The sequence below is a fragment of the Pecten maximus genome, chromosome 5 (genome assembly GCF_902652985.1).
Source record: "Pecten maximus chromosome 5, xPecMax1.1, whole genome shotgun sequence".
Lineage (NCBI taxonomy): Eukaryota > Metazoa > Mollusca > Bivalvia > Pectinida > Pectinidae > Pecten > Pecten maximus.
In genome coordinates this window covers 9962876-9984246 of record NC_047019.1, presented here as the reverse complement: position 1 = coordinate 9984246, position 21371 = coordinate 9962876, and the positions used below count along the sequence as shown (strand labels likewise).

Sequence of the window (21371 nt, the reverse complement as noted above, 5' to 3'; positions counted from 1 at the left end):
GGGTTTTGACGTAACGGAGAAATGAGATTTTCACTAATCAAATGATTAAGCTAATCACGTTTTGAACAACTCGGCCCAGACAGATTTTAGTTTGTTGATCTGTTTGGGAAATTTAACCAGTTTCATATGAAAAGGCAAATAATGAAAACAGACAAGAGTATTGGACATGGTTGTTTATTCTTTCAACAAAATAAATACAAAAGAATTAGATTTTTTGTTTGTACATGATATGAACTTAGTGAATTGCCAATAATGTTCTCAACAATACCGGGAAAATATATCAAAACCCAAAGTAAGTCAAGCATCATTAACCATAGCATGTTCTATATATAGATATGTATGTGTTGTACATTTGTATTAATCAAAATGGATTCCATACAAAAACCAAATTGCCGTCCCATTTTTATCAGCCATGATATGTAAACTAAACCGAACTTTGACCTTTCATCAGATGATTACAATACCCGCATTCAACATTTTTTCAACACACTGGTTACATTTGCAAGGATCACTTTAACTATTTTTGTAAAGAGCTTAGGTACATTTAATTGTGAAAATTCAAATATATATGTATTTCTTGAAAAGATAACATTGTTTCATCCACATGGATAACTTTCCAATCCCATGGTCTGTATTTGTATATTATGAGAAATGAAGATTGTTGGTAATTTTGATTTTTTTTTTTTCTTCCCTATTTTTAATGTGACAGTGATATTACTATCACCATAGCATACTCTCTCCAGTTCTGAATGGTTACGCAATTTTAACTTTTTGATCAATATGACACCTATACTTGCTGTTCTGACATATCAGAGTTACTTCCCTTCCTTTATCTTGCGTGATATTTTCAAATTTACCCTAGCGTCCCATATAAATTTAGTGCATTGATGAATTGGTGCGCCAAAATTACTTTTTGTAGGAACAATTAATAAAAACTGCAATTAGCGCAAACATAATTTAGCGGAATGGTATAGTGTGATAAGTGCTAAAATAAGATTACCGCTAAAATAAGATTACCACTAAACCCTCTGTGTCATGGCCATGAGCTTTCACCTCTTCATCTCCAATTAATCACATGCATTGACAACAGTTACTGTTGTAGAAAAAATTATCAATGGAGCAGATACACTTAGTGCTCAAATTCACACATACCAATACACTGGACTTACTAAAGCTGGAATGTAAAAAACTCATCACAGATACGAATGCAGATTATACAAAATGAAGTATTTCATTACAGTCCTGTGTATCAGGTTTCATTCATTCAACAATAAATATTGTACTGTGGTTAGTTTCTGGGATATTAAAACCAAACTTTATAAAATTTTAATCAATATTATTCTTCATAAGAAAACTACCACGGTAGTTTTTGTTGTTCAATTTAATTTGAAGTTTTCATAAGGTTTATACAGAGTGAAAATACAGTGATAATTGGTCATGTATGTGTATTTCTACATTATGGGGGGGTGGGGGGGTAATTTCACGATTTCAATACGTAAACTATGCGTGAGGGGGTAATTTTCGTGATCGATCCACTTTCGCTTGTATTTCAAGATTACGCAAGTTAATATAAAAATAATACACTTGGGGGAAACTTTAACGAACAAAAAGAGTCTGCGTAATTAGCGTAAATTCCCCCCGCGCGTAAATTTCAACGTTTACAGTATTTATCACATATTACAGGAGAAGGTATATAAACAAGATGAATTATATACATGTAAACAACCTATACAAAAACAATTAAATTTTGGTCTTAAGTAGATCAGTGCTTTTATGGACAGTGAAAGCTAACCCAGGCAACAATATGGAAGCTGAACTTAATACAACACGAAATATAAACAATATACAGACAATAAAATTAACAAAAATTATAAAATAAAATTATTACTTATATACAGACCTTGATAGAGAAGATATTTTTTTGTATATCGATATATAAATAATTATTTATATTCCGATATTTGGTACAATTATATAATCAATGAATAAAATAAATATGAATTCGAGTGATTTGGCTTCATCTACAACCTAACAAGGGGTTTTCATACTTTCATACAGTCTGTATCAGGTTAATTACAACTGATTGCAATGAAATTTTGAGTTTGGAGAAAATATTGTTTGTAGCTAATATACAGGTACATCGGAATGAAGCATACAGCATTACTGGAATTTTAAATCAAATAGCTTTAAGTATTTCACTAAAAGTGACTGTTTTATCGTTTATTTTTGGTCTCTTGGTTAATTTCAGTGATATTGTCCTAAATACTTTTTTAATTCTTGAACAAGTGAATTAGAAAATGACATCAAATATTCAAATATTTTTCATAACTTACAAATATGATTAGCGAGCTCATGTATAATTCTTATCATTTCCTTTACAGCAGTATACTATAGGATATGTATATGATGACTTGTCTCCCAAATTTCACAGGTACATTTTGGTAATCCTATTTTACAGCAATTACAAAACAAGTTATACCAAGTTATTTGAACCATGCTTGTTGGCCTAGACTGAAGTGTGCGATGGGTCCTACCATGGAAGGTAACCAGAATACCCAGAGAAAGCCCGATGTGGTCAGGCAGGTGCCCCAATACCTTTTCACATCCGATCGAGAAATCGAACCCAGGCCGCCTAGGTAAAATGCAAGTGTGTTACCAATGTACCACCCAACAACCTGAAATTTGTCTTTACCTATTCAGAATATATATAGAGATCAAGGAAAAGACGAGGATCTCACATACACTTTTATTTCAAAAATGTTATGACTCCTAATAGAATGTTGTCATCATGGTCACTGCGTAATTGTATGACAAATGATGAATGTCATGAGATTTGTCAAAACATTCCATGTACTATTGATGATGGCGCAAAGCATTTTATTTCTTTAATCTTACAACCTGCAGTATCTAATAAAAAAAGTCTGGGGAAAAATACTTTTACAACCTGCAGTTTCTAATAGGAAAGGGGGGGGGGGGGGGGAATAAACAACCAACCCATTGGTATGTAGACAGTAATCAGGCGTGGATCCAGGAATTTGAAAAGGAGGTGGTCCAGAAATTTTTTTTGGCGATGGGTCTGGGGGCCATAATGATTATAGCAAATTTTGCAATCTTTCGAGGATAAGATTTTCGATAAGGGGGAGGGGGGGTTTAGCATAGGCTTTTTTTTTTAAGGCTATAAAAAATATTTCCTCGTCCGAAAAGGGGCCACTGCTTAAGATGTCCATGTCCATTTACATCATGCAGGGGAGATTGATTGAATTTGTCCCGGATTCTGCTAACATCTGTAGTTATGCTATAGAGGATAGTCAAAAATTTGATTTTAAAAACAAATAACTCCCAAATAACTTACAATATCCAATTTATCACAGAAATCTTATTCTTAGAAGAATGAAAATCTGGAAAAGATATCACAGAGATTGAGAGACCAGACAAATAGGAATGGTATTAAAAAATTTTTTGTCTGAAACATGAATGTGTAGCGGAACTGGACCAGGTCGATCATCGGCGACCAGGTAGCTCAATCGGTAGAGCATCCGGCTAGTGTTCGGAGGTCCCGGGTTCAAACCCCGGTCTGGCCGTGCATTTTTCCACTCCTACTACAGAATGTATATTAATGTACAGAAAATTCTTAATACACTGCCGTCTACTTTACATTAAAACGTTGTTACACTGTCATCATTATACAATTATACTGCTGCCATTTATGCTGGAAATTTTGGCATTATAGAAGGTTTGGCAATAAATTGAAAACTAAGGAATTGATAAAAAAAAACTGAAAAATTGATAAATATATGTTTACTGTTCGTGAGATTGCAAACAAAAGAGAGGAGATTTTAAAGGTTTTACTGTATATAAAAAAGGGTTAGCAATATCTTTTTCAAAAAGGTTTTATCTATAAAATGAATAGAAAATATCAACCTATAATGTCTATAAATATACATAGATTGGTTTCAATGAGGGGGCATTATATAGAGGTTTTACAGCATGCACAAAAAAGTGACACATCAATTATAACAAATTCTGTACCACCGTATGTGCATGCAAACATATTCAATAAAATTGAAGAATATATAACTATGCTTGTGATATCAATATTTATCAATTATGGACTTTTGGTGAGGTCAATATGGTATTATACTGACCTAGTAGAATCAGATATTGACAGGGCGAAGCCTGAGGTCAATATTTTAGAAATATCAAGTCAGTATCTCATAATATTGACAACCATGTGAGCATGTTTCAGCCAATGAGAATTCAGAAAATTTGAACCATTTCTAATATTGAAAGATATTGATGGAGTAAATGACAGCTCTCGTCCAATCACGATTAAGTTTACAACACATATATGTAATAAACATATGCACTACCTGGTTACATACCCATACTCAAAGTAAACAATCGCTCAAAGTAAACAATATCTGTACAGTTATATAAAGACCATGTTCCTCAACAAAGTCGGGAGTTATACCTACATGAACATGTACACCAACCATCCTCACACTGGGAATCTATTGTACATTTAAATGTGTGAATACTACACTACAGTTATTTATCATAAATGTATAATACTATATATCAGTTTTACACTAAACTTGGATTTGTTTATGTGCAGTAACTCATATCAGTAGAAAGTACTGGATTCATGTAATCTTTTGTTTGATAATCAATAGTTTCATTAAAATATCACAACATACTTCTTTTCGATGTACTGCCAATATGAAATCTAATGATCAGCAACATATTATTAATTAATAATGAATTAAATCATCAGAATTAAATCAATAATGGGACTTTTTACAGTAGAACTTTTGAAGTTGTAGATAATGTCATAGGATTTTTAAGGGGGATAACTCTAAAAAGTTATGCAAAAAAAAAAAAAAAAAAGGGTAGCATATTTCCTTAAATAAAAAATAAACCAGCACCTAAATTTGTGTCATTTTGTCTCAGATCAATCCGCAATATCTTCACTATAAAAAAAAACATATCGGTTATATATACTGGTAAATAAAAAAAGTAAGAAAAGTATTACAAATTAACAGTCAGTTGAATTGCTAACAAACAATTTCTCAACAAAATTAATACCTTTTTTTATTACAATTGCAAGAAAATTAACCACAAATTAACAAAGATGCCCTTTGCATGATAATGAAACCCAATGATTTTTTTAATCTTATTTTGGACATTTGGAAAAAAAATGTCCACATATATATGATTTTCAACATTGGGGAATTTCATTTAAATAGTATGATTAACAAGTTTATCATTGACATAAATGTGTCATGGATGGTAAGTAACTAAGAAAGTTGATAATGCTGTGTGACACATGAAACTGTTGTCTTATCATGCTTTGAAGACATTCTCTCTTAACACAAGGATACACCTTTTTGTTGCAGAATTGAAATGAAGAATATATGGTACGTCATTTTGATTGGTCCACATAACGAGGTAATGACAGACATTTTGAGATTTTCTGGCTTTCATCCATTCATTCTTTCTGGATTCTCTGTCTAAGAAAAGCTAAGGAAAGAACAATGGTACAATATATGTATGGTCGTGCTCCAAGTGTCATCGAAACAAACTTTCCACCATTTCACAATTTTTTAATACATATAAAGGATAATATCAAAATACATTTCTGTTTGTTTTATTATGATAAACATGTAATTTGAAAGCATTTCAGACACTTTTTATCGCATGAGGAACAAGCTCAATAAATGTGAACTCGAAAAAAAATACTTCATTAAATGAAATAATTAAAAGTTTTTCTGACAACAATTTATCAGTAATCTCTAAGCAAATAGCAAACTTCTGAGAAACCAAAATGTTATTAAACATAAATAAAGATGAGTATGTGGCATGATTTCAGTATGCAAAACTTATCAGTAAGTCAGCAATTATATCATTGATTATAGGTAGAAATGGACGGGGCACAGACCACACAAAGGACTGTGAGGAAAGAGGCATAACTCTTTTAAAAGGTACTCAAAATACATGGCAATTGTAGGTGGTATTATAAGTAGGGAGATTTTTATTATTCCCTTGACAAAGTAACATATAGTAAAAAGGTCCAGAGACTGGATAAGCAAAACTCTGCCATTTCAAGATTACCTACTGTTGTGTAAACATTCTGTAAGTTTACATGGAACAGTACTATGGGATACGCTGATTTATTGCATGTTTGCCAGTGAAATGTAGAAATTTATCAAACTAATAAAATTTAAATTTTCATTGCAGCTATGAGCAGTGAAAATATAAAATTTTGCATTGAAAATATAAGTTTTCCATTTTTGACCAATCAGAGCAGACCTTTGTATTCACCTCGTTGAAACTTGCTGATTTTACCAGTCGAAGCGGAGATAGATAAATTAGCCGTATTACCGAAATATTTTGACTAGTTTTTGACAAAATAATCACTTGATGTTAGCTATTCCTGCATAGATTATCCGATAACAGCAGACAACTCTTAAATTGTGCTGATCAGTCCTTTCAAAATGGCGCCATTAAGTTGACGTGGAGTAACGTCACAAAGAGATAAAGTCATTACTGATTCCTGCACTTTTTGACACTATTAATTTTTAATTAATTTTTCAATGTTTTCAATTTTGTTTTTAAGTTTATGAAATGTAATAAAAAGAAAACTGAATGAGAAACCATTCAATATCCACTATGTATAAGGTCACACATGCTATGACAAGTTTGCAAACCTCCCCACTGGTATGTAATAGGTGTTTACAAAATAACTCTCAGGTAAGAGGGGATGGGTAATGAAAACACATTTTCACTGAACTTCTTTGGACATGGGTGGGCTTATTACCAGGCATGGGGATATAATGGTGATATATGAAAAGGATACATTGATGAACTGATGGCATGGAGCTGCAAGAAATAAAACATTCATTTAGTTACACAGCCCTAAATAAAAAAATATTAATTACAGTTTATATCAACATGCATTGCATATATCAATCAAGATGAACAGTTAGAGACAATTTGGAACATGAAGGATCAATTTTCTAGTTTCTCAGCCACTGAAATTTATTCTTTGTCTCTGGAGAAGATGTTTCTGCTATTTGTCATTTCAAATTAGTAGATATCATAGTATAACTTATCATAATATTAATAACTTCATAATCATCCATATTTTTATGTTAGCAAAAATAATTATTTTTTTTTTAATTATGAATTAAGATAAATCTCCGAATCAGAGAGTCAAAAGCTCTGATATATTTTTTTCATTTTTGATGTTAAATCAATATTATGGTTAACTCAATAATAATCTATGAAAATGAGTTTTGCTGTTAAGTCATATCATACTTACCTGGTCTATGAGTTTAGACATTTTGTCATTACTAGCCGACTTGCCTTCTTCTGTGTCCCGCCTACAGTGAAGGTGAAGAAAATATGCAGTGTTATCACAGATGCTATCTGTCAATTCAAATTATATATGTGTAGAAAAGATTGACTCATATTGAAAATGTATTACCGTATTTGACCTAATAAACACACTGTGCACTTATAAAAACACAAAAGGGGAGTGCTTAATAAAACCATGTACAGGGAAATGTTAACATGTGAAATCTGGGTGGAAAAAATGACCTCTTTTTTTATTAACATATTTTCATGTAGTGAAAACAATCTAGAGTCTTTGGTTAAAAGATCAAAGACAATATTGGCAGATCAGTGAGGTAAGGAAGTTTTTATAAGTTTCAATTAGCATTGATTTGTTTGGTTTGTTTTTGTTTAACGTCCTATTAACAGCCAGGGTCATTTAAGGACGTGCCAGGTTTTTGAGGTGAAGGAAAGCCGGAGTACCCGGAGAAAAACCACCGGCCTACGGTCAGTACCTGGCAACTGCCCCACGTAGGTTTCGAACTCGCAACCCAGACGTGGAGGGCTAGTGATAATGTGTCGGGACACCTTAACCACTCGGCCACCGCGGCCCCGTTTATGAGCTGAAAATACTTTAAAGAAAATGAAATCAATGTTCAAGGACTTATAGCCTCTATTCCAATACATATCAAGCAATTATTAACAAGAAGAACACAGAAGACAATATAGCTCACAGAGTGGGTAGAAATTCAGATTTTGGTTTTTAAAAGTAGGTCAAAGGTCAAAGTCCAGGTCAGCATGTCTGTGAATGTAGTACCAATAGAAAGGTCTTGTCACAATGAACACACACGTTAAATATGAAAGCCCCATCTCAAACTGTTAACATATTGTGGCCAATTGTTATTGTTATTCAGCTTCAAAATGTAACAGTCACACTTATAAATTGTGCCCTGATGACGGCCTGCTTAGCAGGCCAAAACTGTAAACATGTCGGCATGATCAAATTTAAACCTGGACTCTGGAGTTGCTGCTCTTCTTTCATACCTTGATTTTTCTACTTTTTAAGAGCGCTCTGCATACCATGGCATCCTCCTAAGACCAAGAAGACGAACTTTTTCCTAAACTAGACTGAATGAATGTTGGTTCTTTGGGGATTTCTCTCCACTTAAATTTATATACTGTGGCCAAGGTTAATAACATACTGTTGCCAAGGTTAATGGTTTTTAAAAGTAGGTCAAAAGTTGGTCAAGGTCAGCAGGTCAGCAAATGTATTAGCAATAGAAAGGTCTTGTGACAAGGAACATATGTCAAATATGAAAGCCCCCATCTTTTAAAGTTAACATACTGTGGCCAAGGTTAAAAAGGTCATGGTCAAGGTCAGCAGGTCTGCAAATGTAGTACTGTGGCCTAAGTTTTAAAGTGTGTGTACCCATGATAGGTCAAAGGTTGTGGTCAAGGTCAGGTCAGCGGATCCGCAAATGTATCGGTTATATCAATGGAACGGTCTTGTCAAAAGGAACACATATGTGAAATACCTAAGCTCTACTCTCCTTAGTACTGACAAACTACTGTTTAATAAAATCTTTGATCAAACTGTCTACCGACGATGAAGATAAGCCATAAATTATTATGTATATTTACTTTTGATGTGCAAACGTTGAATAGACTCAATTATTGTTTGATAAATATTTGCATCATTCTGCCATTTCCACTGATTGCCCAACAAGATTTTGACATGTTTACATCAGCGATGACAATGGGCTATTGTGGTAAGCTTTTACATATCAGTACAAGGAAACATTTTCTATTGTCTCTGGGCATGAACAGTGCTTTTTTAACATTCTTGTCCGATTCAGAATTTTTAAATGTTAACAACATTGTTGCTTTCAATAAATAATAGTTCTACAGTCAAAACATAAAAAAGTTCTTTGTGATCCCTCACACATGCATTCATGTCATTTTAATTAAGAAATAATTAACGATGATTCGTGTTTTATTGCAGGATATACAACGAGGACTCGGATATTTTGCAATTGAATTAATAACGAAGGCCGCAGGCCTGAGTTATTAATTAAAATTGCAAAATATCCGAGTCCAAGTTGTATATCCTGCAACAATACACGAGTCAAAGTTGATTATTTCTCGAAGGTCAAAACTATGGATGATGAGTCCAAGGTTACAAACAAAGTAACAAAGCAAGGACGACACAGGGATGGGGGAAAACAACGACAGGATCGTAGGAATCCACAACATCGCCACCAACCACATCCTTACAACATGTTTGTTCCGCATGGAGGATATGTGTCTCAAGGCAACCACCGGTTCCAATCATACCATGCCAATGCACACCATGGGAACAGATCAACATTTCCCAAGCCCCAGCGATCGTTTACTGCTGGACAGGGATCCCATTCGAATTCACAGGCACCTTTTTTAGGGAGGGGCCGGGGTCAGCAGAAGCGGAAGGGACCCCAGAGCGGACATCATTGAACATTGAAAGCCCTTCACCACGTGTAAGTAACTGTGATCGGTTAAATGTAGTGTCTACTTCTGACCGTAACAATGATATACTCAAACGTATAGTCAATACTCCAGACAATTTTGTTGGTGGGAAAATTTCTGGGTCATGGAGTGCATGGAAAACTATTACATCAGATTCGTGGATTTTAGATTCAGTCTTGGGGTATCACATAGACTTTGAATCTACACCAATTCAACATGCCCCTCCCCCACATTTAACATTCAACGAGTCCGACACATCTATTCTTTCGAATGAACTTGAGAAACTTTTGGATAAAAGTGTTATCGAGCCAGTGCTCAGGGAGGCACCTAATGGTGGGTTTATTTCTAATGTGTTTACCAGACCTAAGAAGGACGGCTCACATCGTTTAATACTAAACTTAAGCAGACTTAACGAGTTTGTTGTATATCACCATTTTAAAATGGAAACTTTACATTCAGCCATTACTATGGTAAAACCTAGGTGCTGGTTCGCTTCAGTGGACCTGAAGGATGCATATTATTCTGTTAATATTGTAGACAAAGACCGGAAGTATCTGCAGTTTAGATGGCAGGGTAATCTGTACCAATTCACTTCTCTTCCCAATGGCCTGACGTCAGCACCGCGTGTCTTTACCAAGCTTATGAAACCTGTGTATTCCACTTTACGGAAAATTGGACATATGAATGTTGCTTATATTGACGATAGTCTCCTCGTATCTGACACATGTCAAGACTGTTGGTCCAACATATCTGACACAGTTACTCTGTTTGACACCTTAGGTTTTACGGTACACCCTAAGAAATCAGTGTTAGCCCCTACACAGGAGATAGCATTTTTGGGATTCCTTCTGAACTCGCTGGATATGAAAGTGCGGCTTACCAGGGATAAGGCCTACGAAATTAAAGAAATTTGTTATAGTGTGATTAACAGGCCCAATGTCACAATCAGGACTTGGGCGACTCTAGTGGGGAAATTGATTGCTTGTGCGCCTGGGGTCCGTTTTGGCCCTTTATTCACAGACAGGTTAGAGAAACTGAAGGATCAACAACTAAAATTTAACAAGGGTAATTATGATGCTGACATGTTGGTATCAGACGAGGCTATTGCTGACTTGCAATGGTGGGTTGACAATATTGAGTGTAGTTCCAAGCCTATCACAGTGGGTCAACCTGATATGACTATTACTTCTGACAGTTCCACATATGGCTGGGGGGCTGTAGCAAAGACTATTGATGGGGACACACGACGCACCGGTGGGCATTGGTCCCACACTGAGCAGGATCATCATATCAATTTCCTTGAACTTTCTGCGGCGTGGTTGGCATTGAAGTGTTTTTCAGTGGATCAATCCAATCTCCACATAAGATTGTACTTGGATAACACTGTAGCCATTTCCTATATTGACAACATGGGGGGCAAATGTCGTGATCTTGCCTCTCTTGCTCGGTCCATATGGTTGTGGTGTATTGATCGTGACATCTGGTTATCAGCAACACATATTCCAGGTGTGGACAATGTAGAAGCTGACAGACTTTCGCGTCGTTTAAACCCAGACTTAGAGTGGATGTTATATCCCCATGTTTTTGACAGTATCTACAATAGATATAGTAAACAGCTTACCATGGATGTGTTTGCTTCTAGGATTAACCATCAACTTCCTATGTATGTGTCATATTTGCCAGATTCTGATGCTTTCGCTATTGATGCGTTTTCACTTGATTGGGGTGTTCATGGACTACTTTATGTGTTTCCTCCTTTCAGTGTACTGGACAGAGTTGTGCAGAAGATAGCAACAGAGGAGGCAACAGTGGTGTGTGTGGCCCCGCTATGGATAACACAACATTGGTTCGGGAGCCTGCTGGCTCTTATAGCGGGGCCCAGTTACATACTTCCACCTGTCAGGACATCGCTGATCCATCCAGCTTTTCCGGATTGGAAACACCCTCTACAAACTATGCGCTTAGGGGTATTTTACCTATCAGGCAAGCCCTCATCAGCAGTGGACTTTCGACAGACATTACAGAGGTCATCCTCGATTCCTGGCGAGATTCTACAAAGAGGCAGTATGGGTCTTATATCCAAAGATGGATGTGTTTTTGTAAAGAACAACAAGTTGATCCATCTCGAGCACCTGTAACATCATTATTAAAGTTTTTAAACACTTTATTGTGTCAAGGTCTTAGTTACAGTGCTATTAACACTGCCAAATCTGCGGTTACCTCCCTTTTGGATATTGTTTCTCCGCGCAATCCGCGTAATGATGTCCTGCTTACTAGGTTTATGAAGGGTGTGTTTTCGCGTAAACCGTCATTACCTAAGTATACAGCTACGTGGGATGTGTCCGTTGTGTTGGGGTACTTACGTACCTTATGGCCAATGCAATCTTTGTCATTATTACAGTTGTCGGGGAAATTATGTATGTTACTGTCCTTGGTAACTGGACAACGTGGGCAAACGCTTCACCTTATGTGTGTTGATGACCTGGTGATAGAGGACTCTAATGAGGGTCAAAGCCTAGTCATTACTTTTCCCACTTTGCTAAAATCTTCTCGTCCAGGACATCATCAACAGCCTATCAGAGTAGAGAAGTTTTCAGACGATGCTCTTTGTGTGCTTACCTGTTTCATTGAGTATAGGCGACGTACACTTCCTCTCAGGGAAAACCCAACTAGTCGTCTTTTCATATCAACAAAACCGCCTCATCAATCTGTGTCCAGAGACACCATATCACATTGGATCAAACAGGTGCTAGCTAGTGCAGGTATTAACATTCAACAGTTTGGTTCACATAGTGTTCGATCTGCCACATCCAGTGCTGCAGCACGTTTAGGCATCCCACTTCATACCATTCTTGAGGCTGCAGGATGGAGCCAAGACTGTACATTTCGGAAATTCTACCAACGACCGGTTAATTATGCGCTCAGATACTGTTAACTCGCTGACTGCAGTTTTAAGTATTAATTAACATGTGACTTGGTTCATTGTTTTAAATTTGAGTGTTGGACTATATCAGAGTAGTTTCTCAAATGATTTGCTTAGTTATGTGGGCGTACGCCTGACTGTTGAAATATACTATAACATTGGTTGGTTTATCATTGAAATGTATAAAAACAAGTTGTTTCTATATAAATGATGGACAAAACGTTATTCTTTGTCATTTCTTATCTTTATTTGTCAATCTTTCATCAACTCTAAACTCTCATTTGAATACTAAGTATGATATAATTGATGAGTGAAAATTAATAATTAAACGAATTTATGATGTTTGAGTATAATTTTCACTCATCAATTATCATACTTAGGATTCAATTGCCCACCCATGGTTGTAATACCCTCCCCTAGCTAGGGTTATTGAATTGCTTGATGAATGATTGACTGCTCTAAATACTGAATCACGTGATCATCGACGTCATCGCAATTGAATCCTAAGTATGATAATTGATGAGTGAAAATTATACTCAAACATCATAAATTCGTTTAATTATTAATTCTACCATGTACTGTTTAGTTCTGAGATCGACCTCCTGTGACGCGAACTCCGAGACCGACTCCGACTGATTGGGGGGTCATCTCAAAATGCTCAAACAGCGAATATGTTTTTTTTTAAATTTTAGCAATGTATTAGCCTACCGTCACATAATAAGATGGTCGCTAATATATATACGTGCTGCATAACAATTGTTTTAATTCATGGAACACATCTGACCTGTTATTTTTTGCCATTCGTGATGTTTTCGACGGCCTGCATGGTGATACCCAGACAGCAAGCTTACGTTGGGCCAACATCGGTAAATCACGTTGGGCCAACGTAATGTTGCTCATCGGCGCAACGTTGGTCCAACGTGCTACGTTGGTCCAACGTCAAAATGAACAAATCCATGTTGGCCCATCGTTGGGCCAACATCAGATTTAAATAATTATGTTGGCTATACGTTGGCAATATCGGGAAACTTACACTGGACCAACGTTATGGCAAGCCGTTTGTGTTTTTACCTATTAAATACAGATATCTGTATTCAAAATAAAGACATCATTATTAATATAGAAATAAAAGATATCTTTAATTCAAATAGAGATATCTTTAAATTAAATAGAGGTATCTTTAATTGAATTAGAGATATCTTTAATTGAATTAGATATATCTGTATTTGAATTAGAGATATCTCTATTTAAAATACAGATATCTCTAATTAAACACGAAATAGAGATATCTCTAATTCAAATACAGATATCTCTAATTCAATTAAAGATATCTTTATTTCAATTAGATATATATGCATTTCATCGTAAATAAAGATATATCTGTTTTTAAAATAAAGATATCTTTAATTCAAATACAGATATATCTAATTCAAATACAGATATCTCTAATTCAATTAAAGATATCCCTATTTCAAATACAGATATCTCTAATTGTTGTAGAAATACAGATATCTTTATTTTAAATACAGATATCTCTATTTGAATTAAAGCTATCTTTGTTTGACATGAAATAGAGATATCTGTATGCAACCATCAAATAGGAAAAACGACTGCTCCCTTGATTCTCCCTTTTGCGCATGACGGAAGTAAAGCAGTAGTGACGCAAAATGGCGGGAAATGCATACCGTGTGCTGCTTTCAATGGTACTGCGTATAGCCGCAACAGTTCGCTCTATTTCCCGTAGAACAGTTGCCATGTTTTGTTCTTTAGAAATCCCCTCCAAGTAGCAAGTTTATCAGTTTAGACCTACATCTCTCATGCATGCATATGGGATCCGGATAGACCAATTTAATTACAAGCGTTTCGTTAAAACTGATCAGGATTAGGGAGTAATCATTATTTTCTTTGTGTTTCAATATTAATCTTCGCACTGAGCAAGCACGTGTAAATACAGATATCTTTAATTCAAATAGAGATATCTGTATTTGAAATAGAGATATCTGTATTGCAAAGTAATTGCAGATATCTCTAATTCAATTAAAGATATCCCTATTTAGAATAGAGATATCTTTAATTGAATTAGTGATATCTGTATTTGAATTAGATATCTGTATTTAAAATGAAGACATCTCTATTCAAACAAAATTAAAGATATCTCTATTTAAAATAGGGATACATTTAATTCAAATAGAGATATCTCTATTTTAAATAAAGATATCTTTAATTGGACAAGAATTAAAGATATCTCTATTTAAAATAAAGATATCTCATTACAATTGAAGTTATCTGTAATTCAAATAGATATCTGAATTTGAAATAGAGATATCTGTAATTTAAAAGGAGATATCTCTATTTTCAGTAGAAATAGAGATATCTGTTTTTAAATTAGACATATCTTTATTTAAATAGAGATATCTTTATTTAAATTACAGATATCTCTAATTAAATAGAGATATCTTCATTTTGAATAGATATCTTTAATTAAATAGAGATATATTCATTTCAATAGGTAAAAACCCAAACGGCTTGCCATACAACGTTGGATCAATGTCAGAAGTTTGACCTATGTGTTGGTTTTCGGTTGTGTTGGAGCTGATACAGTTGATTCCATACAGCACGAAACCATATGAATATGGTTTACATCCTTTGTCTAATACCACCTTCAATGTACACGTTTAACTTCAAGAGCATGATAATCCGACGGTAAGGTACGCATTACAGGAGATAAATGCTAATTTTATTTTCTCACATGTAATGCAAATTCTAATTTTTTTTACTAAACGTAGGTCCAAACATGGAGATGGATGTTCCGGATACTTGTGTGATACTTGTGTGATGTTTATCCATTAACTTCACCCAACATAAGACAACAGATTTTGACAAGAAACGTTAGGCAGCGTCGAAAATGCCGAAAATTTAACAACATTTTGAATAGTTACAGAGTCAGAGTGGAGCATGCCATCCGAGAAATGAAATGAAATTACCGTGTAATCGGAACGCTGTGGAACGGTGCATTTATTTAAGATAGGGACATTAAGGCCAACGGTCATCAGAACCATATGAGTTATCATACAAATCTTATTATGATTTTCAGTAATATATAAAAAGTTGAGTGATAATGTATTGCGCCTCTTGCTCACCATAGAATCTCAGGTGAGTCAAGGACATGTACCTCTCGGGCCGTCTTCAAAATTCAATTGACAATAACACGTATGGTGAAAGTAAATAAAGTGAATACAATACACAAAAATATCTTTATGTGTTGAAATGTATCTATCGATTTAGTTATTATTTATTTTTTCATGATCGAACGAAATATGACATAATCCTATAGTATTCGGTATTTTAGCATTTTGAGATGACCCCTCAAATAGTCGGTGTCGGTCTCGGAGTTCGCGTCTGAGGCTATGTTAGAAATGTCTATTAGAAAAACAGCAAAGAAACCCTGAGAAAACCTTGTAATTTATTTCTTGAGTATTGCATTATTTGTTGATGAAATATACAGGCAATACAGTACTACGATCAAGAGCATCTATCATATGGCATTGATTTTGATAATAAAAAAAAAAAAAGAAAAAAAAAGGGGGGGGGGGGGGGGGGGGGGGGGGCTTCCGTAGGATTCGAACTCGCGTCGTGATACAAATTTATTGAAAGACTAACCCATTAGCCCACTCGGTGAATATTAGATATATAAAATTGTTACAGCCATGACTCCCGACCGTGTATTATTGGTACGAGCGTGGGTTATTGGAAAATAATACATGGTTTTAAACCAATCAAAACTCGCGTTGCATAGCAAACATGGTAGAATGGAATATAAATCACTTATATTTAATCAGGAAGTTTCATCATGCATTCAAGTTTTGCAAGTTTTCTTAACCAACCAACCTTATATGACCTTACTATGTTAACTTGATGTAACGGAGCACCAAACGACTTGTTGTGAAAATAAAAAAAACATTTCTAATTGGTCAGTTTTTAATGAGAAAATACATGAGAACAGTGAAATGTAATTTAAAAATTTGGACAAGGAAGATATTGTACATATAGTGGAGTTTTACAAACACTCAAAATGGGGTGTAAGTCCTTTTCTCTAATGTAATCCTTTTGGTGTGGCCATTGCCAGCTGTAGTCACTGAATGTGCCATGTATCTAGATATACATCCAACATTCTACTGTTACCAGGAACAAACAAATGTTGTGCCAAGTTTAAATTTGTCACAAGGAACATGTATTTGAAATACCTAAGTACTGACACAACACTGTTTTATAACAAGAAAATGTTAATATTTCCCTCTCGGGCGAGAGAAAATACAGCAGTGAAATATAATTTTAATCCAGGATATACTGAGAATGATAGCCATTATTCTCACCAATAACTGCTTTAAATTTGACAAAGAGTATTTCCTACAAATACAAGGCACAGCGATGGGGACCAAAATGGCCCCGAACTACGCAATTATCTTTATGGACTACCTAGAAAACAGATTCCTTTCCACAACACGTCTCATCCCACTAATGTGGTGGCGTTACATAGACGACATCTTCTTCATCTGGCCCCACCCCCGAGAGGAACTCACCTCCTTTTTAGAGGCCCTAAACTCATTTCACCACTCAATTAAGTTTACATCGGAAATCAGTGACATATCTGTGGACTTCCTAGATACCACTGTATTTTTCAATGAGGATTGGACACTAGGTAGCCGTATACACAATAAGCCTACAAATGCATTTCAATACCTACACTATAGGAGTAGCCACCCCAAGCACCAGAAGGACAATATACCTTACGCTCAAGCGCTCAGAATCAGGAAAATATGCAGTGCCGAAACGGACTTCGAACTTGAATGCTCGAAACTCCGCGATAGATTTGTGACCAGAGGATATCCACTGGTATTAATCACGAAATCCATTGAGAAAGCCAGAAACACCACGAGAGCTAGCCTCCTAGTTAAAACAGATACTAGAATAACAACAGAGGTTCTACCGTTTGTACTCCCATTTAATCCGTACAACCCAGATATTACAAAGATTCTGAAGGATAATGAACACATACTTAAATACGACCCGGAAACAATGAAAATACTAACATCGAGAATGTTAGTAGCCTACACCAAGCCGCCTACGCTAAGGAACGTTCTAGTCCGTAGCGACATCTCATATGAACGCAAACCCACGGGCAGTGGACCGTGTGGTAAGAAATGTAAAATCTGTAAACATATGAATACCACCGAATCATTCACAAGCCATACTACGAAAAAAACATACAAGGTAAAAGGGAACATAGACTGCCAAACCACTGATGCAATCTATCTCATCAGTTGCAAACGATGTCAGTCTCAATATGTGAACCCCGAAAAATGTACTTCAGGGGGAAAATTTGTATTATAATTTGTCCTGATGAAGCCTCGCATATAGAGGCGAAACTAGTCGACAAATAAATTATAAGTAACCCACTTACCTGGTTACACTTGTCCTTGTTGCGGTTAACCTCCCCCCTCTTTATATTTAAACCAGGAAGTTATTTTACATACAGTGCATTGCCAAGCTGTAAGTAATAGTGGAATTTTACATACTCAAAATGGAGTATACATTCCTTTCTCTTGTAATCCTCTCAGTGTGGTCACTGCCAGCTGTCATCACTAGATGTAGTTTGTCTACATATTATAAAACAATCTACTGTTACCAGGACCAGATCAATGTTATACCAAGTTTCCCACAATACGACGGGACCCTCAATCAGCTGATATTTTATAGGAAGTGGATAATGAGAAACTGGAGCAAAGAATCATTCACTGGTGCACCCTTTGTGAAACAGCTCACATTGAAAACATTGGATTACAAAACTTGTCGTGTGATGTGTTTAACCATTTCAGACAGGAGTTGGTCATTCTAAACCTGGACAACAACATGCTGGCTCATTTTCCTGCATGCTCGGTCAATAATTTGTACCATCTGAGGGAACTGACCTTGAGTAAGAACTTCCTCACCTGTATTCCTGGACACAGTGTACCTAGCTCCTTACAACACCTGGACATATCCTACAACCAAATATATACACTAAGTTCTGCCATATCTACAGATGTCTACAACAAAAACCGACTGAAAACTTTCAACATCACAGGAAATAAACTTCACAGAATTAGACAGAATGAACTACAACAGTTTTCTAATTTAGAAAATGTTGAGATGAGTGAAAATCAGCTTGAATACATCCATCCAAGGTCGTTTGTAGTATCTGGCAGTCACCTCCTTGTCATCAATCTGTCCCAGAACCAACTTACTGGAGATGTTTGGCTCTCTTTGGAACATGTACAACAAGTGAGAAATCTTAACTTGTCACACAACCAGATAGATCATGTCGACGACAACGTGATATCCAGTATGAAAAATCTACAGGCATTTGATATCTCATACAACATGGTTTCTGAAGTAGGACTAGCGTTTGTTCCCCAACAGACTGTGAGGGTTTTGTCTTTTCATCATAATACGATCACTAGGGTTACCAAAGGTATTCTTCCCATAGGAATGAGGTTTATGCACTCGTTTGACCTTGACTTGTCCTTCAATCTCCTGGTCAGTGTAGATCTGACCATTCTAGATTGTTTATATTGTACATTTTCCATTCATCACAATAAACTCAATACAATGCGCCTCTCCTCAAACCGGGACAGCACCTTCAGCTTGATTGATATCTCCTTCAATGCGTTAGAAGCCATACCTTCACATCTACCTGCCTGGATTAACTTTAACGGATCTCATAACCCGTTTTCTACGACAAGTGTCACGTATTTCCTCACTCGTCTACCTGACCGGATTATACATGATGTCATTTTAAAAAACACAACATTTCTGTGTAAACAAGGCACTATCCCTGACATTTGGATTTTCTCCAATGTTACACTAGACCTAGCAGGCAACTGTGTTTCCTCTGAATTACTATGCCACCTGAGATCAAATGAATCCGGTCCGTACAGAGGCAGAGTCAGTGTTAATCTGGACAGAAATGGAATCGAGACATTACAGGAATGCTCACTCAATGTAACAGTGTTATTGCTGTCTTTGAAGGGAAACCACTTGAGTTTTCTGAATGAATCTTATATCTTAGAGGAAATGTCAGATTTGGTTGACTTAGATATAGCTGAAAACAATATGGCTCCCTTAACTGTGCACACTCTAACTGGACACAGGAAATTGTTACATTTGAACGTCTCTTTAAACAATTTACAGGAACTCCCTTCCATAGAAGTGTATCCTTATCCATTCAACAAGCTTAAAATGGAAACAAGAATTATCAATTTTTCCTCCTGTAATATTTCTAGGGGAAATACCATCAGATATACATTAGATGACATCGATGAATTAGATAGTGTTGTAGATATTAGCAACAATAACTTAAAACATACTATTCCTTTAAGTATTGGAAGCAACATAACAAGCAATTTTCATATCTTCTTATTTCATCTAATTTCATCAGACAATCACATAGAGTCAATCCAAGATGTTATTAGTTTAGATTACATGTATTACAATAGACATTATCACCACTACAGATTTGGTTTCGATTATAGTAGAAATAAAGTAAAAAGCATTTCAAATGTATTACACTGTGGGTCAAATAGGTAGTTACTCTTGGTCTCCAACCACGATGTTCATCAATATTACCAAAAACCTGCTGACAGAATTCCCTACATGTGATTCTCTAGGAGACGTAAACTGCATTGGAAGAGTACTTTTGGATTTCTCCCACAATTTCCTCCAAGTCTTACCCAACAATGAAACATGTTTACTGGAGAAAGTTTTTATGTTGAATGTCAGTCACAACAGCTTCACAGAGATAATGAAACCAATCGCCAACTCCTCTGATCTCCAATACCTGGTAATGACTGGCAACAAGATATCCACCATAACACCCAATGCATTTATCGGAATTCCATATCTCCAGGAACTGGATCTGAGTTTTAACCGACTGACAGTATTTCCAGAAAGTATAAAAAGTCTATCAAGATTACAAAAACTCAATCTGGCAGGAAATCTTATCCTGACGGTCCCCGATGCTGGTTCCTCCTTGTGGCCACATTTGTCTGTGTTCCAGTTCCACGGTAACCCTCTGCTTTGCTCCTGTGCCACAGCCTGGCTTAGAGACCACACCCTCATCACAGACCTGGGACAGTGTAGCTATCCCTATAAGGGTAACTCAGCTACCTGTCTGGCAACTCCCTCTTGTAACAAAGATATAATGGTGTATTCTTCAAAGAGAAATATACAGGCGTGTAGGACTGGATTAGTGTTGACAGCTGAGAACCAAAATCTAAAATGGGACCTTTTTCATTCACAGACAGTAAAAACTACACCACAATCTCAGGCCAACATTGAGATTTTTAGGGAATGTAAGCTGGCTGCCAACATTTTCATCAGTAGGTGAGGATACCTGGGCAGATTTGGATGACAGTGACGAGACAGGAGACCTTGTGTGTGTGACATTATCGGATCAAGTCTGGATCAGTAACATTAGAGAATGTTATGTGTTGGATCCAACAGAGGCTCGATCAGAAGGAGCTACAGAGCAAAATCCTGTCATAGGGGAAAACCATAAGCCACAAACTGTCAACAT

The 21371-nt window shown here is 35.9% G+C and overlaps 1 protein-coding gene across 1 annotated transcript in view; it reads right to left on the bottom strand.

Moving 5' to 3' along the window:
* Positions 1-158: 158 nt before the first annotated feature.
* Positions 159-21371, bottom strand: part of LOC117327100 (coiled-coil domain-containing protein 28A-like) — a 29089-nt gene continuing 7876 nt past the window's right edge. The window contains exons 5-7 of the mRNA XM_033883930.1: positions 7322-7382; positions 6857-6879; positions 159-5510 (exon numbers count right to left, since the gene is read on the bottom strand). Of these exons, the coding sequence (XP_033739821.1) occupies positions 5489-5510; positions 6857-6879; positions 7322-7382 (106 nt within the window). The 3' untranslated portion in view covers positions 159-5488. The remainder of the gene's footprint in view (positions 5511-6856; positions 6880-7321; positions 7383-21371) is intronic.